This window comes from Aspergillus flavus, chromosome 7, assembly GCF_009017415.1.
Source record: "Aspergillus flavus chromosome 7, complete sequence".
Taxonomy (NCBI): domain Eukaryota; kingdom Fungi; phylum Ascomycota; class Eurotiomycetes; order Eurotiales; family Aspergillaceae; genus Aspergillus; species Aspergillus flavus.
The window spans coordinates 489,272-513,883 of NC_092404.1; the positions used below are offsets into that span (position 1 = coordinate 489,272).

Consider the following 24,612-nt stretch of genomic DNA (forward strand, 5'->3'; position numbering starts at 1 on the left):
GATAGAATCAACAATCAACCAGCATTCGCACTACTATTCAGAGCTAAAACATCATATTTTGAACTAGTACAAGTTTGGTTAGCAGTGAAGCTGACCAGTCACCGATTTATGTGAACTACATTAGTATTCAATATTACTTCTTCCACAGTAGATGGTTTTATTCAATCTGTCTCTATAAACCAGACTAGGACATTAACTGGTAGTTCACTCGTATAAGTAAAACGTACAACGACAGTGGCAAGGACCTCATTCAACTGTATAGAATAACTGATCGAACGGCTCTACGTCGATGATCAAGTCCCCCTCCAATTGCATAGTGTCCATGTCACCCCAATTACAAGGTTCGCGGAACATCTGCGCACCCCTTGTTCCAAAAGAAATAGGATCTAGTGCAATGGCGCTTGCCTCAACATCTTGCATTGCACCTGCTAACCAGCTATCGTCCCAGCCAGGGTATACATCCTGTCTACCACTTGGAGGTGCAGCAGAATTTCCTGGCATGACCGCATCAATCGTTAGGATCTGGTCCATATAATCCTGTACCGTACGGTACACCTCTCCTGCAACTCGGTTGCGATACTTGTTCACAGCTTCCAAGAAACTAGTCAGGATTTGGTTGTAGAGCTGGGCCTGTGGGCTAGTGTGGCCGATATCATCGAGAAGTAGTAGAGCGCTGTCGAAAAGCCTTTCAACGTCGCGGCGGGGTTCTCCAGCAAACATGGAAAAGCCCAGGATAAGACCAGCCCCAAAGATCCATGCTCTATAAGTATCCTTTAGCACCAACTTAATAGGACAATAGATTGCGAAACAAGGGAGTTTACTTATGGAATGGGGGAAGTTGGGAGCATACTTGAGAAGGCAAAAGTTTCGGAAGACAAGCCCTGCCGACTTCGCCCGTCGACACATGTCAACCATATATAAGGACGAGCTAACGCATACTTGGGCCAGCTTGGATACTTTATTATTCTTTAAAGTGACATCGGAGGCCTCATCGGGATCACTAATCAAATGATCCGGCGCTTTTCCGCGTAGCCGTGACGTGAGATATGCGATAAGATATGGCCTGGTGACGAGAATTACCGCAAAATGATACAAACAAGATACGTGGATGCTCCCAACAAGCCGCTGCCGATCTCTAGGCTCCAGAGTTTGTGAACTATGAAAGGGATGGTAGAACTGACGGAGGGTTGTGGGAAGGCTGCCACTCCACTTCCGGAGCTGCATAAGGAGGTCCTCAGCCGTGATTATATCGAGGAGTTTACCTTTGCTGAGAGTGTCGACGATATTATCCAGCAAGATACATCCATCACCAATGGCATGGAAGGCCGATTCAGTCTTTGATTCTATAACATTCGACCAATTGGGCACTGTAGGTAAGCTTCTCGGCCTGGAGAGCACAAAGCTACTCAGGGTATCAAGATTACGCATGCTGTGCCAGGTTCTTCGTCTACACAAGCCAGTCAATGTCTGTTTAAGCGCCAGTAGGCGTAGCTACAACTCACCTGCGTTCACTATCTTCCTTAGATAGTGCAGAGCTGTAAGCCTCAGAGCTGTGGAGTTTAAGGATAATAGCTGCTCGTGCAGCTACCCCGAGGAACATTGATGCAGCGTTGCGATGGCAGGCGCCCAGCATATAAAAGGCCATAAGTAGAAAGAGCCGCACTGTTTCAACATTCTGGACCATCAACATGTCGGCAAATGCTACTTGTCGCGCGCGATGAAAGTAGCTATTGGCAAAATGGGTGTCTTCGGGTGACCCTTCAACTTGGGCGCCAATGGCAAGGGCAACGTCCATTGCTGCAGCATCCTCACGCCCCACAAACAAGCTAGATGTGTCCTGTGATATAGGCGTACGGGCCGCTATTAAGGTTTCAACTTCATGCTCGGTGAAGAGATCCAAGATCCCGCTTGTCTGTAAAAATTCTCAGAACGTAGCAGACACTTCACTCGCCCTTCACTCACTGCATCGTTATAAAATCCCATCCATACATGGAGCTTCTCCCGCTCGACACTATCAACATTGACACTTATTGAAGAACAATGATCCATATCGACAACAATGTGATGTCGTTCAGAATCCGTGAAAGGCACCGATCCTACGTACGCCTTGACTGTCTTCCGCAGAAAGTGTAAAAATGACAATGCTGATGTCTCTCCTACATCCACTATTACAAGTCCGGATTAGTTTTTCGAAAGGCATTGTCCTAGCGGTTGAACTATTTCACACCTTTTGTTGACTGATCTGGCTTGAGAGGGAACCGCTGGTGCGGACGGGCATCGGGTAGAGGATGGTCATCACTTCTTGACTCAGGTGTCACCATTTCAGATACATGACCATCCAATTCAAAGGGCGGATTGCTATTTCGAGTCGTAACACCCGATCTCCGCGAAAAGACATCTACCCCGTCAATGGCACGACCATGTGTTGTCAAATCTGTGACGCATGGTTTGCGCCTCCGACGGTCGGTCCCGGAATAAACGCATGCATGCGCCTGTCCGCGTCGCATGCACGAGGCACAAGGGCATTGAGAGTCGCATCGTATTTTCAGGGCCTTGCAGGTATGACATGCACGGCTAGATCGTTGTCGATCTTCCAAGCGCACTTTTGGGCGCGGCATGACCTAGAGGATGCGTCGTTCTTTTACCCAAGATCTTAAGAGCAGAGAAGATTAAGAGTCAAGGTGGTTATCGGAAGGTTTCCAGGAGTGACTCCTCTCTAGCTCTTGCAACGCTTATCTGTGTTTTAAACTTTACTGATACCATGGGAGCACGGATCCTACCCCGCATTATTGCTGGAGCTAGCTTGTTAGGGCTGTTGGATATGTTCGTCGATGCAGACTGTCGAAGTTTGAATGACGTTGAGATAAACCCCCCTCAGATTCAGAGGAGTTCTTCGCCGGCTTAGGTGATTGAGCACTCGATTTCTATCTTCCAAATGCTAATCTATCATCTAATGCGGTAGAAAGCATCTGTAGAAGCCCTAATTTGGCGAAGTGAAGACACGAGGGGACGATCAAGCGATAAGCGGCCGAAGGTGCCAAGACTTTAATCATTATGGCCTTCATACACAGCGAGCAGAACAAGATGACTATTTGAGTCTAGTGGAACCAAAGGTCAAGTAAGACCGAAGTTTAACTTAAAACCCTTGGTCGGTCCTTATCCGCCCCTTACCCGCCCTTTTTCCGTTCCTTGGCTGTTATAGCCGAGGATAATGTTGCTTTCCAAGCATGCTATGAGGGCGATAACGGCCGAAGGGGATCCACAACCCGCAGACCGTATCTGAACAATTGATTCGATTCCACGGCGTTCTTATCTCTCATCTTCTCCGCTGTCTCCCGTCCAGCCCCTGGCACGCGGTATTCAAGTTTGGCCTTTCCGCTAAGACCCCTGCCGGACGGGGCTGGATATGTCCATGGAAGATATTCTGGCATCAAGAATTTTCTCTTACAGCCAGTCGATCTGAGTATCGTGTGTAAACTTATAGATAAACTCATCAACGACACGATCGATACCAAGCGTCCGACTGATTAGCTCAAGTTCAGCGTCTGCAGGGTTGTTGAAAATAAAATGGTTTTGGTAAAAAGTTGAAAAATGGGCTCTCCCGATTCCCCCAGTCAACTGTAAATAGTCTTAGCACATGGCCAGTGATAGAATTTCCAGATAAATAATAGGGCGTTCTGGGATCTCACAGTGGGAATATGATTTACATATGGCTCCTGCATCATAGTTGCCATTGTATGAGGCACAGAGCGCGTTTCGAACTCATGCTGTGTATGCTCCTCCCAGATGGTTTTCAAATCAAAATATGGCCCTCCGATCAGGGGTTTTAGGAAGCCTAGGTTCCTGGTGTGGGACACAGCCTCGGTGGTATAATCGAACGTGCCCTGAAAAGGAGTGGCAAACTGGTATGTATCCACGTTTGCGTATCCATATACCTGGGTATTGCTGTTTTTGGACATGACTTTGGCTGTCGCAGATGCTCCGGCTAGGTGCTGAAGCATTGGTATGGTGGCATTCGAAATCGGCGAATCCGCGTTTCCATAGACTACTACTCCCACGATCTCTCGGCGAGCATTTACTGCTGCTGAGACCTCCGCCCATGCCTCGGGGTCATATAATGGGTGACAAATCAGCTTCAATCTTAATGATATCAACAGGGGCGAGCACACCAACAAGCCCAATCTTGCCTCTGGGATGGCAAGCCTCGCAGTGGGACAACGCTTCAAGGGCGAGAGATATCCCTTCTTGACCATCCTCTAAGGCACCTAGACACACTGCTACCACTGTATATCCCTCCTCGGCCCACTTCAGAAATGGTGAAGGAACTCCGTCTTCCAGGCGTACACCTCCTAGATCTCTTCCAGATGTCAGTACAATCATGCCAAGACCCTCGCCCTTCCGCGAGAGGGGCGATAACAAGAAGACCCCTGGTGCATGTTCTTGTAGGTCCGGCACAGGGAGGCTAGAAGGTGCGTCTAATCCTTGTCTTGTCATGTTTAGGTATTTGCTATAGTCAATCGAGATGATCTAGAGCTTGTGGACAGTTGGGGCGACCGAACAATTATAGAGTTCTGTAGTCACATATAAAGTTTAGAAGAGTGAATCGTTTGGAGAGCAGCACGAGTCCTGGTAAAGCATCAAGCAAGTCCGAGTAGGAGAGACCCATGGACACCGAACCACAATACCGATACCCGGGCATCAAAGGAATCACGCTTCAGGAACAGACCCGGGATTCCTCCAGTTGGTGGGCTTTTTGTGGCATCGGTTATGTACCAGACGGCCCCGGATATGCCCCCGGTACGTAGATCTGGGTTGACCAATGACATTGCGTAATAATGAAGGGACAAGGGGAAGAGCAATCGAAAGTTTCCATTGTATGGCTTTTCCCTATGCACAGGTCTAATCTCAACAAAATACAGAACACATGCGCGGTAGGACCCCGCTAGCGGGATTTGGACAAGTCAGTGGCCATTTTACGACTGGATTGCTACTACTGCTAATGTGACAGCTATCTCTAGTGCTATGTTCAGGAAATAGGCTCTAGACTTCTAATTCTACAACAAGGGGGGGAATAAAATTCCTCTGGGTGTAGTTTGAATTCGCATTTACAGTTAGTCTATTGAATGACAACTCTGCGGGAGCTTGAGGACTCTTACTCTCCAAAGTGGACTCGGGTTAGCACCACTGTTAGATCCGACGCTGGCTCCTGATCGTGGCATAGGCAAGCTGGTGCGTGTGATGATTGCCAGCGCATTGCTCTTGGAATAAACGAGAAGTAATCTGGATACATGCTTCTTCCCCATTTCACAGGTCACACATAGCCGTCTCAATGCTTCATTGATAGAATCCCTACATATACTAAAACTTAGAAGCTCGTGGTTGAAGAACACCATCCCCTTAGAACGACATCCACACAGTCCATACATGAAGGTAGTTTACAGTCACCGCGAGGCAAGCCAAGATATAGTGGCTTGTGATGTACAGTCTTCTACTACTAGATTTCCTCAATGCTTATCGCCCAAACAAGGTGACCATATTGTCACTGATATACTTGATACCTTCGGCACGATAGGAGTCACCTGCGACGTATTCCAAGTTGGTAACATTGAGATCAAAAACAACATTCCTCGGGTCTTCCAATCTATAGCTTGGCCAAATTGACCCGGAAGCTGAACGGTCATAGGTCAGCTCAACCTATAGCAAACCAAGGTATAGGAGATAGTCTTGGACGAAGAGCCAAGTCTACTACTTACTTGCGGAAGGGTTCGGGTCCAACGTCGCGACAAAATTGACCCAGGATCTCGACATCAGGATAGCAAGCTGGGACTGAGCCTTCATAAGCTGGTGGTCACCTCTGCCTAACGACTGAGGAATGCGAAATACGTAAGGCAATTCTGCACCGTGATCGGCTCCCGCATACGGCCCGTTCAAATTGTTGACAACGTTGAAAAGATAACTGTAAACAGGTACTTCATGACGAGCCCATGCCTGAGCCGCCAGTCGGCGCGGCGCATGTACATTCACGTCTCCCTGGAAGGCGGCGACACGCTTGTATTGCTTTCCATATCCAGCTGGGGGTCTTCCTGGCATTATTGCCGGAATACCGATCTGCGGGATGTCAGGGTAAAGTGCGGCTAGAATATCCACAGTAGCATTGTCAAGGCCCCAATTTGACACAACTTCCCGGAACTGCTCATCACAGTCGATACCACGGATGGCAAAACTGGTTCCTTCATCCGTGTTAGCGCCAATTAGGTATGGGACTTTGACGAATTTGCCCTGCTCAAGCTGCAAAGTGGCACTTTCTTGTATGAAGTCGCCATCAATCACCTGCACAAACTGGGGCCCCTCAACGCCCGAGAGTGTATGAGCCGGGATAATGGTCGAGTTGTTAAATATACTGACCAGGATCTCGGTTGGAATGCTCCGGAGACATTGTAGGGTATCCGAAGCCGAGCTGCAGTTGGCCGCATCTACAACTGCATCATAGTATGGCTGCCACTTTTCAGGTGTCTGATAAGGAATGTAAGTGCTTGGGCTGCCGCTCTCGCTAATAGCCGCACGGAATAATCCATCATCCCGTCCTCCGTAAGCGATCAATTGGGTGCCAACACTATTGCCACCAGCACTTTCCCCCCAGATGGTAACCTGGCTAGGGTCTCCACCGAAAGCATCAATGTCTGTCGAATGATTAGTAGGTTAACCTGCGGTAATAGCATAGGAAAGACACATACTCTCCTGTATCCAATGCAATGCAAGTCGCTGGTCCCTGAATCCCAGATTCCCAATGCCTTCCTCCTTCATCTCCTTACTCCACATGTACCCCCAGCAATGAAGACGGTAGTTAATACTTACCCCAATCATCGGAGTACCAATTGTGACTGATTCGTTCACGATGAAAGTAAGGTTATAGCGCGGGTCTGAAGAGTTACCCCCTGTGAAACCCCCGCCGTAGATCCATACTAAACGCCGCTGGTTAGTAAGTCCTCTTCAGTGTGAGAAATGATGCTCTAGGTACCAGCCACTGGCAGATTATCGCCAGGGGAAGCGCCACTGGGGCGGACGACGTTCAGCGTAAGGCAGGCCTCAGAGGCCCCCGACGTTTGGCCATAGCCGAGGCATGCCGGTGAATACTCTGTTGCATTTCTGGGCGTCGTCCACGATTCATTGAGGGATTGTGGTGTTCGTAACCGGAGGTCTCCGACGGGCTGCTGGGCGTAAGGTATGCCTAGGAAGAGGTCCTGGCCATAATGGTCATTGTGGACACCATAGTAAGTCCCATTTAAAACTCGAGCTGTCGGTTCAAATGATTGATGCCCAATATTCTTGTTTCCGGTGTTGTATGCTCTACAATCACCTCCCTGGAGCATAACCACGTAGGAAAACGCGAGTCCTCGGAGGATTCTGTTAAGCCAACGTTGACCCGGCATGGTCGTAGACGACAAGCAGCTAACAGCCGCTTGGATTTGAAGAAGTTCCTCGATTAAAAGCAAAACATAGAAAGTCTTTATTGTATGCTGCTTAGCACTCCATTATGTAGGGAAGAATGCAGACATCTACGGCGAATTGTGTTGCGGGGTTCGTCTACTATTTATTCGACAAGCGGGTATGTCCCATCCGGATAAGTTCTGATACTGGGCCCTTTTCCGCTGACCGGGCTTACTGATACAATAGTGGGTCAAAAGTTCTCGCAACACTTGGCAAAACACGTACCGTGTCAAAAAACAATAATTATTCTAAATGTCTACTATGCCACCAAAATAAGGTTTTTTGAAATAGGAATTAGTGTAAATCATAGGTCTAGATCTAAATTATCTATTAAGGAATATACTGTTTTGTTTAAGGGCATAGATGTATAGTAAAATATTACTAAACTTGCCCAGGAATTTAGGATTGTGTGCTTTACTATCTACTGAATATAAAAATACCTTTAAAACTAGAACAGCCTAAAATTAGGCGCTTGGTTTAGTAGATTCGAAAAGCTTAGCCGCATAGTTAAATGTTATAGATATTAGATAGTTCGCTGAAGGCCTAGAATTAGCTATATAGTGTAAATTGCTAGGAGTCTCTATAGATGTTACTGTAATGGTTGACAGCACCGCGACAGATGCCGCCATCGACAATAACTTCGCAACGGCGAAAGACCTCAGAACTTTCTCTATGAATTGCGAGAAGGGGTTCTAAAGCAGAAGGAGCACCCTCGAGTTATCGACCCCCGTGATTTGACAGCCATGGGTGCACCCCATGCTCCATGCATACATAGCACGGCATCTTCCCATGACTGGATGCCCTTGATTGCTATTGGGAGATCTGTCAGTTTTCGCAGCCACAAAACTGCGGATTTCCAGTCAAACTTGGTGTAGAGGTGAGTATTCCTTGTGAGAAATTCTGCTTAGCAATATGAGTGGATTGACTCACGACCGCGCGATCGTCGGGCCACTGGCAAAACCGTTATCTTCATCCCCTTCATTCAGATCGGATGCCTCTTCCTGACTAGACATTATAAAGCTGTTCTGACTACAGAAGCACAGGTGACACATTTACATACCTCAATGGTCAGTCGCACATCTCTCACGCGTTTGCCAGCTCGAGGCGCATCGACAGTCAAAGCAAAGGCTCGGTAATCCAAAGCAATAGCCTGCTTTATCTCATTTTCTGTTACAGAAGGGTCCTCCATAGCATAGATCTGCCAGTATAATGTCTGAGAGACCGCACGTGCATTTGCCAACTGTTTTTGCGTGCAACCGCTGTTGTTAGGTACCCAATCAAGAATGCCATGCTTTCCAGCGGCTTGTGTCAAGCCAAATCTCCACTTGGATGTGCGAGTTTGCTACCTCCTGCAGGACAGATGAAGAAAGGGCTAGCGTAGGTTATTCCAAGAATAGAAGTTGTTAGGTCGATACTCTGGATGGGTCATAGGACTCATGGGCAGAAAGAGATGTGCTTCCAACTATCTTGATTCCATTGCGCCGTGTATTCATCATTAGCCCCTGGCTTGAAGACTGATAGTAGTCCTAGTATGTCGGTTAGCCATAATTACAATAACCGGACTGTTAGTAGCAGGCACAGGCAAATGAACGGGGAGCCAATACTTGAGAAGCGGCGTGTTCGAAGTCGTGGATATTGACTACAGATCTGAGGAGTGAAAGGACCTTCTTGTCGGTAGTTCTTTCTGAGAGAGAGGTCCGGGTAGTGCTGGATCTGGTGGGATGCCCACGTTGGACTCTGCTACAGGGCCTAGCTTTAGTCTAGTTCCATGTTAGTGTTATATAGCTGGGTAGTTGGAAGATACTACAAGCCGATAGTTCCATACTCTGGTGGTAGATGCTTTTCAATTACGACAGGTGGATTAATGGGTTCGAACGCTTGTGTCGCGTCCCGCCCAGCATATTTTAGGATAATGCGTGAGCATCTCCAGGATGGACGTCTAAGTACGAGGTCAGGTCGTAATCATTTCCTTTAATTATTACCAGACATCTGTCTCTCGATTGGTGCTTGCTGACTTCAGATCTAGGAAAGGTTGGATTTCTGCTCGCAACAGTAATGTGGCCTGGCTTACCTGGTTAACATGCTGGCGTAATGTGAGAGACGAACTTCCTTGCCACTGCACAAACAATGTGTCACTTCGATTGACCCAACTACTGTGCTGTCACCGGAAAAGGGACTGTGGTTGATTACGGGTATGGGCAGATCCTTCGGATATTGTCTTTATCTCCACCATCTTATAGGATTTAATCCTTCAAATTAGCATTCTGGTTCCCGTAGAGTTCCAATCCACAGTTCGGGAACAAGGACCATGGAAACCATTTTTGCAAAGATAGCACAGGAGACCACAAAGTTTGACCTCGGAGATGAAGAGGTAAGATTTTATCGGCAAACAAGTGAGAACCCCTCAGAAACTGATGACATACCGTACTGGAGAGGCCTATACGGGCCACTGTATCCGAAATCACTTGACAGTATCGGCGCAGTGAAGGACGAACAGTACGGGCCGGCTGAGCGTAACCGACTGGACGTGTTCTTTCCTCGCGACGGCAAAACCAAGGGAAAGCCAGTGGTACTCTTCGTACACGGGGGTGGAGACAAAAGGGTGGAGTGAGAAGGTTCTTTCTGCAACGACCATACTAGCATATTTGGCTGATTATACCACGCACGTGCTGAGCGAACGTGGGGTTGTCCTTCGCTCGGCGTGGATTCGTCGCTGTGCTCGCAAATTATCGACTAGTCCCTAATGTCGTCTACCCTGGAGGGGCTGATGATATACAGTTGGCTCGGGACTGGACTTTTCATAATATTGCAGTACCAAAGTATGGACAAGGATCACCGGATAAGATCATACTTCTCGGTCAGTCCTCCGGTAGAGCTCATATAACCGTGAGCCTATATGCCGCAGGTAAGTGATCCTACACTAAAACTGGGCTTGCTTATTAAAACATAAAAAGGCGACCCAAAGCGAACGCCGAAGGCTCTAATATTCCCCCCTGTGGCGGGAGTTATCTACCTCAGCGTACCTTTCTGGTTTGATAGAAAGAAACCTGTCCGACAAAAGTCATTCGCCATTATTTGGATCGGACGCGGAAGAAGTTTGGGGGGTAAGTCAAAAGCACTTCCCCCAAGCCCGTCCATTGTCTAAAGTATACTGCAGCCTTTGTCCCCATTGGGACTATTCCAATCGCTATCAAAAGGGTCCCCGTTGCTGTAAGGTCATCCTATGCTTGCCTGTAGATTCTGCAATGCCCAATTACTTGCGTTAACGTTATGAGTAGAGATCCTGAGTGCTTGCCGGTCTACAGCGGAAGTGTCAAATGGGAAATGTAAGTCAGTTACACGAGGAATAGAGAGAATCCTACACTGGAAGCAAATTTAACCATGCAAAAATGGGATTTTAGAAAGGAAACAGCCGATGCCACTGCGACCTTCTTCAACGCCTATCGTGAACGGAGCATTCCTCAAGGTACACTACCGACGTTCCATGTGCAGGAGAAACACAACCATATCGGGTTTGTCTCAGTCATTTTGAGCTCTGAACTTTCACGATACAATTCTAACGGGTTTCAAAGTAATGTTTTTTCTATTGGAACAGCGGATTCTGCACAGGGGGACAGACTACTGGAATTCATGCAGTCGTGTGTAGCAAAAATCGACCAAAGAATACAGCGTACGTTTTTTGTGATTTCAAGCCTAGCGCAAAATGTGGAACACTACTGAGAGGTCTTGACAGAGCGCAAGGAGACGGGACAGAGTAAAGGCCCGCATCCTACCCATCTTTGAATACTTTCCATGGGATCAAGGGCCACGGGAATCATTGAAGTGTCTAGGATCAATAGGAGATGAAACCAGTAAGACTTCTCGAATATAGTACCGTTATTATTAGACTAGAAAGGTTGTCAGACTAGGAGGACTGTTAGTAGTCTCAAAATACTAAAATTCAGGAAATTTCTATTGTGATTAACCACGACCATATATATGTAAACAGGCCCAAGTTAGGACGGTCGGCATTATGGAACCTTAAACCGTCTGGTGTTGATCTGAATTAGTATAACATGGCCACTATTAAAGTACCACAAAAAAAAAAAAAAAACCAATGGCACGCCAGAGCAAGCAGGGTCCAAAGATATTCACGGTCATTTGTGGTAGAAATACACGATGATCTTAGCACCTATGGAGTATAATAGTCGAGTCGTGTATTCCATCCATTTCGAAGAATGATTTGAGGTCTCACTAACATCTACTGAGAGCTTGTCGGCACCTTGTTAACCAAAATGTCTTGTCTACCATTTAGAATGCATGGTCCAGGAGATTAGTAGACGCACTTGGGCATCATTTAGCAACCACAGTTTGCTTGTTTGCAAAATTTCGCTCCACCGACTCCTTGAACCACTCCCCTACAGTCTTCGGAGGGCTTTAGAATGTCCTGAATTAGCAACGTACACTTGCACACATGCAGAACCACACTCACTATTTCTTTTGTGGTCCTTGTAGAAGAAAGTCACGCCTCCCTTGGTTGAAATAAGCGATCGAGTAACGCGATGGAGATCTGCCTTCATCCTTCGCTCGCACTCGGTGGAAGGTGGATTTTAGGCGGTCGTCAGACCATGCCACTGTCCACGCAAAAGAAAAGCCTCAGACCACATATTCAAGCAATAGTAGGATGGATTCGTTTCAACTTACTCAGCATGTCGCCAATGTTAACAACAATATGACCGGTCTTCGCGGGGAGAGGAGTGAAGACATCGCCCACCGCGAAGCTTGTGTGCGACTCACGGCCTGGACAGATCTCCAGCCCGTCTTCTCCATCACGCTGGAACAAAAGCGTAAGACATCCAATGTCTGTATGGCTTCCAGCCCGCCAGGTACCTGCAGCATCCTCTGACGGGGGATAATGGATCAGGCGGAGCTGAGTGAGACAGTCCGGCTTGGTCACATCGTTTGCTACACAAAAGTAGTCGGATGGAAATCCCAGTGCGACCGCAAAGCAGGTGACTAGCTAGGTTAATCAATTCTTGCTCACGTCTCGCGTTATTACACAAAACCTACATAGTTGGTTCGAAATGGCTGCACATTTTGCCATGAAATGGGCAGTAGTGTTTCGAAACCCGGGGACATCCTCATCACTAGGCCACTGAGACCTGTGTTGAAGCCAAAGAGATTCCTTCTGATCGTACAGACCGGTGCTAGGACGCAGCTGCGCCTTCATGCTGTTGATATATTTAAGGTTCGGATAGTATGGCATGAGATGACGCTCACCTTGTACTCCCACCCATTGTTTGTCACATTACTATGAGGAGTCTTTCCCTTAACCGAGGAGGGCAAATCGAAGAAAGACTTGGAAATGGCAAATTGCCGCTCAATCTCCTCAACCGTGATCCCGTGGTCTATCAATGTTAAGAACCCAGAGGTTTCTGCAACATCAACCAGCTGCTGGGTGATCTCTTCTTTCCTTTTCTCAAAATCTATCCATACACCACCCCCAGTGTTAGCGTAAAGACTCCTAGGAGAACTTTACCACGCACCTTTGAGCGAAATAACAGGGATTGCCCGTTCGGCCATGGTGAGAGTACTTTATGAACAGAATGTAGTTATCTTGCTTCAGTCTGGATAGCTATAATTTCGAAAAGCTTGCATAGTGCTTTTCTGCAGCATACTGGAACCGCTGTAACCTGCGCCATATGTATTATAAGCCCCCATTTCCGCAAGTGGCTATGTTCAAGGTAGACACTAGGGTACATAGCCGTGATGACCTATATCCGACGCAAATCCCGCAACGTATCTAGCCGTGTTATCCCACTGGGTGTGTTCCGGTGCTCTTATCAATATGTTATCGCGATAGCCGTTATCACTTAGCTTATACAACGTCTTGGTCACCCTACCACCTCAGGTCGTATTTACATATATGACATTAGGTGTGCAGAGGCACACATGCCGGGAATGGAAGGATACTGACCTTGGGCTCAACTTGATTATGGAAAGTTGTAAGAAAAACCTGGAGGACAGCGCGGATATCGAAGTTGGTGTTGTGAGTGTGCTCCCAACAACTCGAAAACAGTGAATATTGTGGTTGCTGACAACTTTAGGGCTACAACCGCCCAATTGGCTTTGCAGATGTGGCTCACGCTGGTGTTAATGTGAATGGAACTCGGACGTCAAATGCCCTTAACCTTCTCGCGGAGCAGAGGGTCGAAGTGGACCTTGAGTCTCCCCGAGCTCAAAGGTTACTTCGCAAGATCGATATGCGGACCATGCCCCTAGTGCTCGGTCTTTATACCCTTCAATTACTCGTTCGTACTGGTCCAAGTCCATGTCACGACTTATCTAATTGGATTTCTGCAGGACAAAAATAGCTTGTCATTTGCGGCTATAATGGGAATTAGGAGGGATACAAATCTCAGTGGGAGCCAGTATGACTGGCTAGGTTCAATCGTCTAGTGAGTGACGGACTGACTTGAATATTCCTCCCATCAAGTATAATGACCCAAGTAACACAGCTTCGGATATTTATTTGGGGAGATCCCAGCGGCATTCCTAATGCAGCGTGTCCCACTAGCCAAATACCTGGGCATTATGAGTATGCTTTGGGGAACGGTTGTCGCTTTGCACGCTGTCTGCCATAACTTTGGGGGGCTGGCGGCCGTTCGATTTCTCTTAGGATCGATCGAAGTATGCACAACACCTGCTATTATCTATGTCACTAGCTCCTGGTACACTCGCAGCGAGCAAGTTACCCGAGTTGCACTCTGGTATTCAACTTCTGGCTGGGCTCAGGTATTTGGGGGCTTCTTTTCCTGGGCTATCAACCAGGCAAGCCAATTCAAATGGCAAGGGCTGTTCATATTCTATGGGGCTCTTACATTTACCACGGGTGTGATACTCTTCTTCTTCCTTGCCGCGTCACCAATTGATGCCAGCTGGCTCTCCGACGAGGAAAGAATAATTGCCCTTGAGCGAGTCCGGGATAACAAGACGGGCGTCGAAATGTGGAATTTTAACTGGTCCCAGCTAAAGGAAGCATTGTGTGACCCTCGTCTGTATATAGTCTTCCTCTTAATGGTTGCGACGGGACTACCTAATGGTGGATTAACAGCATTTGGTAGGCTCTCAGCCGGTTGAAACAATTCATGACTAACTTTATTACAGGGCCATCTATTATATCTGGATTTGGGTTTGACACTAACACCACCACGCTCCTCAGTATGGTTCCAGGCGCATGTGCAGCCATCGGTACGATGGTGACACTTGTAGTGATAAAGTACACCAACCGAACTGTCGGCGGTATCTTTACAATACTGCTAGGTTGCATTGGCATCATAATGATGTTAGCTATACCAGAAAGCTACTATACAGCTCGATATGGAGGGTATATCCTCACAATGCAATGTACGTCCTTACAGATACATTCGCCAGCAAGCTCATTAGAATATCTTACCGACCTATTGTACCCTAGATCCAAACTCCATATTAGTTGTCCTCGCGTTTATCACCTCTGGTGTCGGTGGTAGCACAAAAAAAGTTGCTTTTGGTGCGTCCTTCCAGCTTGGGTATGCTGTTGGCAACATTTGCGGCCCGCAAACATTTCAGGAACATGAAGCACCCCATTATTATGTACGTCTTCAATTCATGCATGGATTGTGGATGATTATACTGACTTGGGTACAGACGGCTAAGTTCACTATGCTAGCCTTCTTGATATTCACGGCTATCCTGTTGGCTTCAGTTGGGGTCCTTCATTGGCACTGGAATCGTCAACTGGACAATCAAGACGCTCTTGATTTTCAAAGTTGGTACCCTCCTTTTCTCTATGATTATTTTCACATCTACTTCATACTAACACTTAGAAAGATGGTGTCATTCACGAACATGGTGTGAATGAGGAATTTGCGGATCTGACGGATTTTCAACAGCGCTCATTTAGGTACCCTTTATAGTTAGATACAAAGGCCCTGCAGAGAGCGAGAAAGGAGGCCATGAATGCGACTTGTGGCCAATATATTGCTGGCCCCTGTTTTCTACCTCTGATTACTCAAGATTATAGGTTATATTCAGACAGGCGAAGATCCTCTAGGGCGGAATTCTGTCGTCTGTTATTTCACCTGTATGGCTCTCTTGTATATGTAGGAGACCCATGATTTATACAGCAGAAGCAAGTGAACCTGGAGGGTCTGTGATCGCAAAATTAATTTGGTACGTCAGATCCAGTCCCGAGGATCAGAAGGTCAATGGCCTCAGTTCACAACAGTGTAATCATGGGTTTCCCAGGGTCAGTGGCTTCGGACTGGCAGGTGAACCTGGTGCAAAACCGCACGACTGCCAGCAGAACAAGGTGACGTCGATTAAGTCTGGAAGTTGGGGATGTTTACTCCATTTTGTACACTTGGACGCGGAGTCCATTAATCCAGAGTCTGCCGAATGAGATTTATCGAATCCTTGCAACATCATGAACAAGGGTAGTGTATCCAACCAATATGCGTCACACTATTCTGCTCAGCCTTAGACCCTGTGCAATAGGTTTCAGAATCCCCTCAGTCTAGAGTCCCTGTAACATACAGTTGCCCTTGGAACTCAGAGGGAATGTCTTTCTTGAAATAAATGCTGCCGATAGAAGCAAAGGGGAGGTTGAAAGCTTCTTTTCCATACCAACGATGCCCGTCACCAAGGCATGCTTTTGATTTTTCGTAGTGGTACACCAGTGTGAATCAGACCCAATTCCAAGGGCATATTCCATAACAATATACTCGACACCAGCCGGATTGTTAATCGTGGAAAACCAGCCGTATACCTCAGGCACAGGTATACTCTTTACACGTAGAAAGAATAGAGTTACAACTTCAATAGCGGTAGCGTATATCTTCACGACTGATATCCAATAGGAAACTTTCACAATGGCCCGGAGGCTATCATGCATTGTGGCTAAAAACACCCGGTTAAAACCTCCTTCACTTATCTTTTCAAGTTTTTTGAACATCCCCATGGCCGACGTGATCGGCAACAGCTTTCTTCAGGGAGACGATATCAAACTTGACAAATCGTTCACGGAGTCGAGATTCTTCATTGTAAAGAAACCTTCCGGGGGAGTAGAAAAACAGGGTTCCGTCTGGAGTGCAGTCTGTACGGATGGTCTTTGGACACGACAAACCTTAGTACATCCGGCAATGCTTTAGGAACCTTCGTCGACCCAGAAAAGCTGAAAGGGGCCCCAAGCATGTGACTGGGAGGATGCAATTCCTGTAAGTTCGACTAAAAGCAATAAATCTGGACATTGATCCGGTAGAAATGTGTGAGGAGAGTGGCACTATCTAGACCATGGACCGGGACCTGATACCTGACATCCGATACCCAACACTTGCCACACACAGGAATGTATGGCTACGCACCAACATCCGTGCCACGTGGCTCGCCTGGGCCTAGTGAAATCTTAGAAAACATAGTAGGCTAGAATGAGAAGAGTTGGCTTTGCAGAGGTGAGTGAGGGTAATTGAGTCACGAATGCCCACACGCTGAGGTGTACTCGAATCCAATAAAGATTCGAGGGCTTTTCATCCCTACTAGGTTGGAGCCATGCGATTATGAAGACATTAATTCTGTGATAGACCCCAAGGCTAACACTCTTCCATTCACCATTCATTAACCTTGCCCTCATAGGTAACTATGAATTGGCAACTTGGAACAAAGCATCTACCTGTGATCTAAAGTCCAGGAACAGAACCAATCAATGAGAGTCACTATTGTCCCAACTAGTACGATTTCGGTTAGCAGCGAAGCTAACTTCTTTGAACCCAGCCACCGATTTATCTGAGCCAGTGCTATAACATTGGTTTTGAGACAGTTTCATTGGATCTGTCCCTGCATTTTTCCGCCGTGACCTGCCAGCATATAGATGTCGTTCATGGGTATTTTCAATTTCCACAAACATGAGATTGAGAAAAATATCGAGTGGAACCCCACAGGTTTTCAGTTCATTGAGGCTTGGAGTTTCCCTAATGTTAGCTAAGCTCAGACTCTCTATGTTGTGGAGTGTATGACTGACTGAACTCGCTAGGTAAATGAGGTAACATCCTGGAACTTTCGCCATGGATGCCTGGAAAGCTCACAACTTAAAGAATGGCTGCAACAAACAGGGAAGCTCTCAACCCCCAGCTACCCCCTGTCTGAACAGCCGAATGGAGGGATTAGATTATTGATATGCAATTACACTTTATTCGAGCGTGTCTCGCTTGGGATGTCCCGCGAGGACTACAAATTAGTTGAAGCAGGGCTTGCCCTTCATCCAGCCACCCTTTCAGCGCTTGAGGTAAATGGCGGGATGTTCTCGCGTTACTCCTGGTATGCTGGACAGCAAGGACATAGAAGATGTACGCCCAGCACTCCTCTCCTGTACATCATATAATACAAATGACTAATATAACAAAAGCCATTATCCTCAAAGCCCCTCAGAAGTATGAGATCGCTAATTACATGCTTTCTCTCACGCATGATCCTGCATCACAATGGACCACAGCGCTCCTCGCGGGCGAAGACATTATCGATTTATTTCCATCAATGGAAGACCATCGCTCCGAATTATCATTCAGATCCCAAGCTCCCGGCAGAACCATCCGGGCCGGTCTTGCTCAGTCTCCTGAAATGTGGAACAATCCCCTCACCCTACCATGTATCCTTGTCACCGATCACTTGAAGCGATTACAACAATATTGCACAGGGTCTCTAACCCAACAGGTCATGGTGATCGAAGAGCATCTTGGCGTCACCACGGTGGGCCGGAGGAACCAGGTGCCACGTTTCCGGGGGTCAACGAATAGAAGGCTTCACTCCAAGGATGCAGATGTTTTAAACCTGGGAATACCAGTCAATAGATCTCAGACGCACTTTCTTACGGTCTCCATTAACTCGAAGCTAACCAGTATTCTATTCACCAAACTCTCTCCAAAATGGAACCACGAGGCGTCTCGGTTTCTATTAAACATCGTGAATGAATCTTCTGGAGAATGGCGCGGCCAAAATTTGCACGATAACCAAATACGAGAACTAATTGAGCACAATGTATGCCTAGCCAAATCCATCGAGGACCATGTGCTGTGTCTTCAGGCTCGGATGGAGCTTCAGCTCGATGTGGTATGATGAAGTGCCTTTCTTCATATTCAACGTAACATTTGGTATTGACTCTTGACTAGTTGTATAGCTTCGTGGCCCAGTCGGATAATCGACTCAACGCACGTCTCGCTGCATCCACTGGGAGGGATAGTACCTCTATGAAGATCTTAGCATTTATCACGACTATATTTCTCCCGGGGACTTTTATCGCGGTATTTATTCAGCTCCTGTGGTATAGCAAAGATTCGACTAATAATATGCGTTGCAACATATATAGACTTTGTTCTCTATGGACATGTTTGACTGGAAAAGCGCGCCTTCTGATGACAGCTCAGCAGTGTCATCTCAATTCTGGATCTATTGGGCAACAGCAGTTCCGCTCACAGCAGTCACTCTCGGAGGCTGGGCGCTCTGGTGGAATTTTGAGAAGCACAGGTACGATGTACATATAACGGAGGCGGTGCACAGAGCAGACAGGCCCTACAAGTCGTGGTGGCGGAAAAGGTGAATAACATCAGCAGATAACATAACTAGTAACGTGAGTTTTGTATATAATCATTTTGAACAATTAGGCAACCAGGAACAAGACATGGAAACAGGGAAGCTTGACTAGGCATATTCGTATTACTACTATGGGACACCTTAAGCTCATAACAAACCCTCCAGTGATGCCAAATGTTATTCGAGTGTCCGGACTGTGAAGCTCTATAAATGGAAGGTACTTTCTTTGTGAACTTAATTCAATGGCAAGTCGCTTTTACTATAGGTGATGGTCCTCCAGTCGGGCCTAATTCCCCATTATGATCACCCGTACAGCTTAGAGATTATACACCGGTTCTTGTGCACTGTGCCGTCACATCTCTAATACGCCTTTTCCGTGGTTGGTTCTTTTTTCTTTCTTTTCTTTTCTTTCCTTTTCTTTCTTTTTTACCTCTTCCACACCTTTATCAGTGATCTTGTTTGTCAAGTAGGTATAAGTTAATCACATCTCATGCTATGGCTACTTAGTGGGAGAGGGGAAGTTCTACACTAGTCGATTGGCGCAAAGAAATGCCAGGGTTGTATAGTCGATCCAATACCCAGATCAAAGTCAATGGTGTGTGACGAAATATCTCAGCGATTTGACATCGAATACCAAGGTTAGCAAAACCTGAAATGGAAATAGGGCAGCGTTATTAGTGGTTGGAAGGCGATAAGGGGGCCTTCGGGCTTCCTGAATCATGCCTTCAGGGGATGGCATTTCGCTGCGTTCAGAAGCGCCATGTTGACCGCTGCAGAACTGATCAAAGCAGCTGACATGGCCTCGGCACCTTGAACAGTCCATGAGACTAATGCAAGGGCAATACAATCCGAGCAGGACTGTATATATTAGTGAAACTTGTACTGATCATTCTCGTCTGACGGGATTCTTCGGTGTAGGTGACTCCTCGAAGAGCGAAGGACTTCGTCATTACTTGGGGACCGTCAAATGCAATTCAAGCAGAAGGACCAGGATTCAAGTCCTTCATTTCCGACGGCGTCCGACCAGGGTATGGCTAGTGCTACGCAATAGTTCGGGGGGATGAAATCGTGGCCCGTATCTGTGACCCTGCACTGTTAGTCCTAGAATTGAGTTTGGAACTCAATCTCAGGTTGGCTGGGGATTCCTGCATGTCTTAGAATTACATCAGTGGTGCAGCCCAACACATGTGGACTTTTTGAGGAATTACCCAAGTTGATCTCTGAATGCCTCGGGATGCCGGTAGTGACATGTGCTTTATACGACACGGACTCAGTTGATTCGTGGTGAACCCTGGCCGCGATTCCGCGCTAATCATGTATTTTGCGGGGTACAATTAATTGGAATACCATCAATTACCCCATTGGGAAAACCCCAGGATCTAGCCAGCAAGCCTGGTTGAGAGATTAAGATTAAACAGGGAGATGGGCTTTCTAGGCTAAAGACTAGCAGAAACCCGGGGCTTTGAAGTGTTCGAGCATATAATGTGGGAATTCTCCACGGCGGCATTGTGTCTTCCACAGTTAATCAGGATCCAAAGCTTGTGCTGAACCATACCTTGGCGTATCTTCTCCTAGTCTCCTCTTTCACATTGGTCTCACTCTCCTTACTTTGACCTAAGCCGATCCTCCCATTGGTCAACATGCACTTCCACCGTCTCCTGGTCTTGGCCGCCGGGCTCCTGACAACGGCAACATCAGCACCCACCGAACTCTTCAAACGCGATGCCGCAGGCGTAGTAGATGCTGTGGCAGACATCGCTGACAAAATGACGACCCTAAATACCACAGTCACGGGTTACCAAGGCGGAGTGCTCGGAACCGGAACAGCCCTGAAGATTGAGTTCCAGTCCATCCAACTCAGCCACGCCCTGAAAGATGCCATCTCGACCACTGAAGATTCCCAAAACTTCACCGGCGATGAGTCTAATAAGGTTGCCGCTGCTTTTATTGATCTGCAACCCAAGATCTCTTCAACTCTCAATAACATTGTCTCCAAGAAACCTCAGTTCGACACAGGGCTCCTCGGCATCGGGTCCGTCTCATTCTTGGTGAAGTGGAACTTGCAACAGGAGAAGGACTTGTCGGCGGACTTGGGGCAGGCTGTTGTTGCTAAACTGGCGGAGCCGTATGCCTCGGTTGCGCCATTGCTGAACGACCAGATTGCCGCTGCTTTTGAGAAGGCACTTGCTGCTTATAATTAGGTGTTAGGGGAGCTTTGCAGAGGTGGCCTCCTTCTGGCATATTCTGATAGCACCTGTAATTTTGGAGATTAGTTGATCGTGGAACTAGGGTCGGTGCAAGCACTCATTGATACAACATGACAATAAAGATTCCAGTTTGGGTTCTAGCAAAGTTCACTTGGTAAACCATTCCTGTCTGGTCGACTCAATAACGTATTTTGTTAGGGCAAATTAATCAAGGACGAAATTTAAGGAAGATGGTCTTCACCGTTCAATAGTTCGGATCATGGAGTAAGTCAATGGCTCTCGTGGCAAAGGCGCCCGGCACCTTACCCCCGAATACCAACTGGACCTTTCCTTGAAAACAATGGACCACACTGATGCCTACCAATACTCCCCTACTACCTTACTGCCTTACACACTGACACTATGAGCCTTCTCGTTTCGTTATATCCAACAGCCTGCTGTGGAATTATTGGCCAGTGGTAGAAGGTTCGGAGAGTTCAGGCATCAAAAATGGTTTCATGTTGCGACGAGGGCACCGCCTATCCCACTGCCACTGTATAGAGATCAGTTACTGTCGCATATACACAGCATTGAGCAACTTCCGGCTTCCTACGTCACTCATACCTGGAGAGAATATTCCTTGTAGGATGATTGGCATCTTCTCCTCACAGCCTCATGCCAAGCCCTTGGTTGGCAACTGCTTCCGAGCATCATTACCATTCTAGGAAGAGAGAAGCTGACACGCTTCTCTTCGCATAACCGACTGGTACAATTGTCTCTGCAGACTGAGATAATAGTCGAGCGAGTGATGTTGTAGAGCCTTCCTCGACGGTTTTCTATCATAGCTATGCAGGTGCATGGAAGATTCTAAAGGCAATAATTGGTCGTTGACTTCTCCCGACCGGACCAACCATAGCTCAAAGCAAGTTGATGTGCAACCAGCTTGCCGGATGCGAAATGGCGGAGTGGAGTCTTTGAATCTTGTCAGTAACGTGCGAGCTCTCGTCCCTGGCTTTGATCGGGCGCCTGATTGCCAAGCGCTGTCCATACAAAGTGATCACCATGGCTCAGAGCCGCGACACGCGTATGGAGTTTATTCCTTCCGAACTAACTGGAGATATTCCATTGGAGACAGAAACGCGGACATGAGCCAGGAGCCGTGCCTGTGTCTGAACTGGAGATTGTGCTGGTTATTGCTGAATACTCACGACTGTGTGTGCATACTGAGAAGCAACTCAATCGGTCTGTCCTCTTGTTACGTACTATCTCATCCCGACTATCATGGTACTTGCCAAGACAGCACAGCGTGCGGACTATACTGCGTATGCCTATCGGATTCATTAGGTTGCTCACACAGCGCTGCATATCACCTTTCATCGGATATGATCGTCATACTACGAGCTGGGCACTCTACAACAGGTTGGGGCTATACTGTCTATCAGGCGCACCATCTGGTCGAACACGATAGTCGATGACCTTATACGACAGTTGATAGTCATGCTCTCTGTAAATCTGCGCAAGCCATGCTAGACTTACGCATCGGTTAAGAGACATCTGCGTCTCCAGAAATCTATATAAGGGAGACTTTCTCCCCTGAGCACGACATTCATCTCATCTATAGCAACATCAACAAAGCACAGTTCCAATCAGCCAATCACACAATTAGTCAATTTTCTTTACACAAACTTACAAACCACCAATTCTTCCTTCAAGATGAAGTTCATCTACGCCGTCCTCCTTGCCGCCGTGACCGCCACGGCCAGCGCACTCCCGGAACGCCTGGAGGCGCGTATTTGCGGTAGCCCCATGTGCAGTAACTATGTTGCGTTGGGTGAAGCCGATTGCCCGCTCGATTGCATGTGGGGAGACTGTACCAAGTACCAATGCATTAACGAGGGCTACGATGTAAGTGTCTAGTGTGGTATAGAGGACATGGGTTAATCATTACTGACGAGGGTATAGGTCATCTGTGGAAAGAACGGAGACAGCTGTGCTAAGGTCTGACTCGATGGAGAGCAAGAATGACATGTGAAGACGTGGATTGGGTAGATCGAGATGGGGTTGTCATGACTGGGTTGATTTGATGGATGGAACGATGTTACTTACTACAGTCGCTCCTTAGAAAAATCCTGAATCTTTCGGAGATATATTATAACCTGGTCTGTACTCAAAGGGCTTAGCTGAGGTTAGCTCAAGTAGATTCCCCGAAGCTGTCCGTTCATTGTACAATCAACCTTGGGCCAACCACCCTGTGAATCTAAGAGTCCGTATATTGCCTCATAACCCCGAGAAGTAAAAAATGTTGTGCAGAGTTTCTCCCCGTGGAATGCGTCAATTGGAAGATAAGGGAAGAATAGCTTGATTGTTTCATACACTGAGTGCATTTTACTGTATAGTAAAGTAGTCCTCTCACTAGTCGGAATGTACATATCAGTCTTCCTATGATTAACCCAAGCGATGTTTAGTTTATTGCATCTGTAGCTTTGCATAGCATTGTACAACTTAGTAGAACATTCTTGCTCTCTTCTCTTTGTTCTTATATATGCTTATAGTCTATCACAGCTTTAATGCGTCATTGAATTGGTTTTGTTACGTTTAGGGTTCCCGGTTATAAACAATTGGTATAACCTTACGAACGTCGACAAACAAAGGTAATTCATGATATCCAAGGTTGTGGAACGTTCTAATAGCATTATATACACTAAATAACTATAGCGTTGTCCCCCAATTTCATTCTGTATCAAGTAGTTACCTTCTGCAGCGTCCTTGCCGCCAGCGATTCTGGAATAGGTTCCCCGAATATCTTTACTTTCATCCAGCAGAAGCTTTACCTGATCGGAAGTTAAGTGATAGTAAAGCAGAAGTGTAACAAATCAGCTACGCAGGATTTAAGTTAGAGTTAACTAGAGTCTAGATCATTCGAAATGTGAACCTAATTATTGATTCCATTAAGCAATGGAATGGTTCGGCCGGGAATCTCAGCAAACGCCCACGCAATAGTTTAAAAGTTTGAAGATACAGCTAACTAAATCGCTGAATGGAGCGTTTGAACTACCGAATACGGTAGTCAATTGATTATTTTTACTAAAAGAACCTTGCTATGCTTCCAAGGAACAGCCAAAAGCAGAATGAAAGAAGATCTTCAACTTTATCTCACCATTTTAACCATTTTCGTATGATGGGTCCACAGAACGAGTCCTAGTTCTCGTATTCCACGTAACTAATCTCATAATTCCGCGGAACCCCTGTAATGGGAGATTTAGATCGACTGATTTTATTGGTGGCGCATCCTTGCCAAGCACATTCTGTACGAGCTGATCATTGATGAAAGTCTTAGGTT

General features: G+C 46.9%; 12 protein-coding genes across 12 annotated transcripts; 7 read left to right on the forward strand and 5 right to left on the reverse strand.

The window, feature by feature from the left end:
- Positions 1–141: 141 nt before the first annotated feature.
- Positions 142–3,125, reverse strand: F9C07_1837732 (uncharacterized protein). The gene is made up of 4 exons (XM_041295058.2): positions 2,228–3,125; positions 1,963–2,165; positions 1,503–1,912; positions 142–1,447 (listed from the first exon to the last, which is right to left on the reverse strand). The coding sequence occupies exons 1-4, from the start codon at positions 2,616–2,618 to the stop codon at positions 247–249; spliced, it is 2,205 nt and encodes a 734-aa protein (XP_041149940.2). The 5' UTR covers positions 2,619–3,125; the 3' UTR covers positions 142–246.
- A 319-nt stretch (positions 3,126–3,444) lies between these two features.
- F9C07_2229226 (uncharacterized protein) lies at positions 3,445–4,494 on the reverse strand (the record flags this gene model as incomplete). Its single annotated transcript, XM_071509840.1, has 3 exons — positions 3,445–3,618; positions 3,690–4,103; positions 4,174–4,494. 3 exons carry the CDS (start codon positions 4,492–4,494, stop codon positions 3,445–3,447), a joined length of 909 nt encoding a protein of 302 aa, XP_071366844.1.
- Positions 4,495–4,664: 170 nt separating this feature from the next.
- Positions 4,665–5,037, forward strand: F9C07_5325 (uncharacterized protein; the record flags this gene model as incomplete). The annotated part of the gene is made up of 2 exons (XM_071511336.1): positions 4,665–4,797; positions 5,009–5,037. 2 exons carry the CDS (start codon positions 4,665–4,667, stop codon positions 5,035–5,037), a joined length of 162 nt encoding a protein of 53 aa, XP_071366845.1.
- Positions 5,038–5,124: 87 nt separating this feature from the next.
- On the reverse strand, positions 5,125–7,594 carry F9C07_2280557 (Alpha/Beta hydrolase protein). The gene is made up of 4 exons (XM_041295059.2): positions 7,019–7,594; positions 6,735–6,962; positions 5,754–6,680; positions 5,125–5,669 (listed from the first exon to the last, which is right to left on the reverse strand). The coding sequence occupies exons 1-4, from the start codon at positions 7,428–7,430 to the stop codon at positions 5,512–5,514; spliced, it is 1,725 nt and encodes a 574-aa protein (XP_041149941.2). The 5' UTR covers positions 7,431–7,594; the 3' UTR covers positions 5,125–5,511.
- An 820-nt stretch (positions 7,595–8,414) lies between these two features.
- Positions 8,415–8,677, reverse strand: F9C07_2229228 (uncharacterized protein; the record flags this gene model as incomplete). The annotated part of the gene is made up of 2 exons (XM_041295060.1): positions 8,415–8,489; positions 8,549–8,677. The coding sequence occupies 2 exons, from the start codon at positions 8,675–8,677 to the stop codon at positions 8,415–8,417; spliced, it is 204 nt and encodes a 67-aa protein (XP_041149942.1).
- A 1,119-nt stretch (positions 8,678–9,796) lies between these two features.
- Positions 9,797–11,208, forward strand: F9C07_2200646 (Alpha/Beta hydrolase protein; the record flags this gene model as incomplete). Its single annotated transcript, XM_071509493.1, has 7 exons — positions 9,797–9,859; positions 9,887–10,076; positions 10,163–10,393; positions 10,443–10,548; positions 10,767–10,814; positions 10,890–11,000; positions 11,061–11,208. 7 exons carry the CDS (start codon positions 9,797–9,799, stop codon positions 11,206–11,208), a joined length of 897 nt encoding a protein of 298 aa, XP_071366846.1.
- Positions 11,209–12,199: 991 nt separating this feature from the next.
- On the forward strand, positions 12,200–15,485 carry F9C07_2219745 (permease of the major facilitator superfamily; the record flags this gene model as incomplete). The annotated part of the gene is made up of 8 exons (XM_071509712.1): positions 12,200–12,332; positions 13,603–13,778; positions 13,831–13,925; positions 13,986–14,587; positions 14,635–14,874; positions 14,942–15,099; positions 15,154–15,274; positions 15,337–15,485. 8 exons carry the CDS (start codon positions 12,200–12,202, stop codon positions 15,420–15,422), a joined length of 1,611 nt encoding a protein of 536 aa, XP_071366847.1. The 3' UTR covers positions 15,423–15,485.
- A 536-nt stretch (positions 15,486–16,021) lies between these two features.
- F9C07_2062424 (uncharacterized protein) lies at positions 16,022–16,399 on the reverse strand (the record flags this gene model as incomplete). The annotated part of the gene is made up of 1 exon (XM_071508666.1): positions 16,022–16,399. The coding sequence occupies one exon, from the start codon at positions 16,397–16,399 to the stop codon at positions 16,022–16,024; it is 378 nt and encodes a 125-aa protein (XP_071366848.1).
- An 880-nt stretch (positions 16,400–17,279) lies between these two features.
- On the forward strand, positions 17,280–19,262 carry F9C07_2280560 (uncharacterized protein). Its single transcript, XM_041295065.2, has 5 exons — positions 17,280–17,476; positions 17,534–17,846; positions 17,906–18,606; positions 18,666–18,797; positions 18,863–19,262. The coding sequence occupies exons 1-5, from the start codon at positions 17,372–17,374 to the stop codon at positions 19,091–19,093; spliced, it is 1,482 nt and encodes a 493-aa protein (XP_041149947.1). The 5' UTR covers positions 17,280–17,371; the 3' UTR covers positions 19,094–19,262.
- A 1,464-nt stretch (positions 19,263–20,726) lies between these two features.
- Positions 20,727–21,287, forward strand: F9C07_5331 (putative antigenic cell wall galactomanno protein; the record flags this gene model as incomplete). Its single annotated transcript, XM_041287371.1, has 1 exon — positions 20,727–21,287. The coding sequence occupies one exon, from the start codon at positions 20,727–20,729 to the stop codon at positions 21,285–21,287; it is 561 nt and encodes a 186-aa protein (XP_041149948.1).
- A 421-nt stretch (positions 21,288–21,708) lies between these two features.
- Positions 21,709–22,853, forward strand: F9C07_1837786 (uncharacterized protein). Its single transcript, XM_071508424.1, has one exon. It carries the CDS (start codon positions 22,130–22,132, stop codon positions 22,745–22,747), a length of 618 nt encoding a protein of 205 aa, XP_071366849.1. The 5' UTR covers positions 21,709–22,129; the 3' UTR covers positions 22,748–22,853.
- A 132-nt stretch (positions 22,854–22,985) lies between these two features.
- F9C07_2229233 (uncharacterized protein) lies at positions 22,986–23,276 on the forward strand (the record flags this gene model as incomplete). The annotated part of the gene is made up of 2 exons (XM_041295066.1): positions 22,986–23,177; positions 23,235–23,276. The coding sequence occupies 2 exons, from the start codon at positions 22,986–22,988 to the stop codon at positions 23,274–23,276; spliced, it is 234 nt and encodes a 77-aa protein (XP_041149949.1).
- Positions 23,277–24,612: the final 1,336 nt, after the last annotated feature.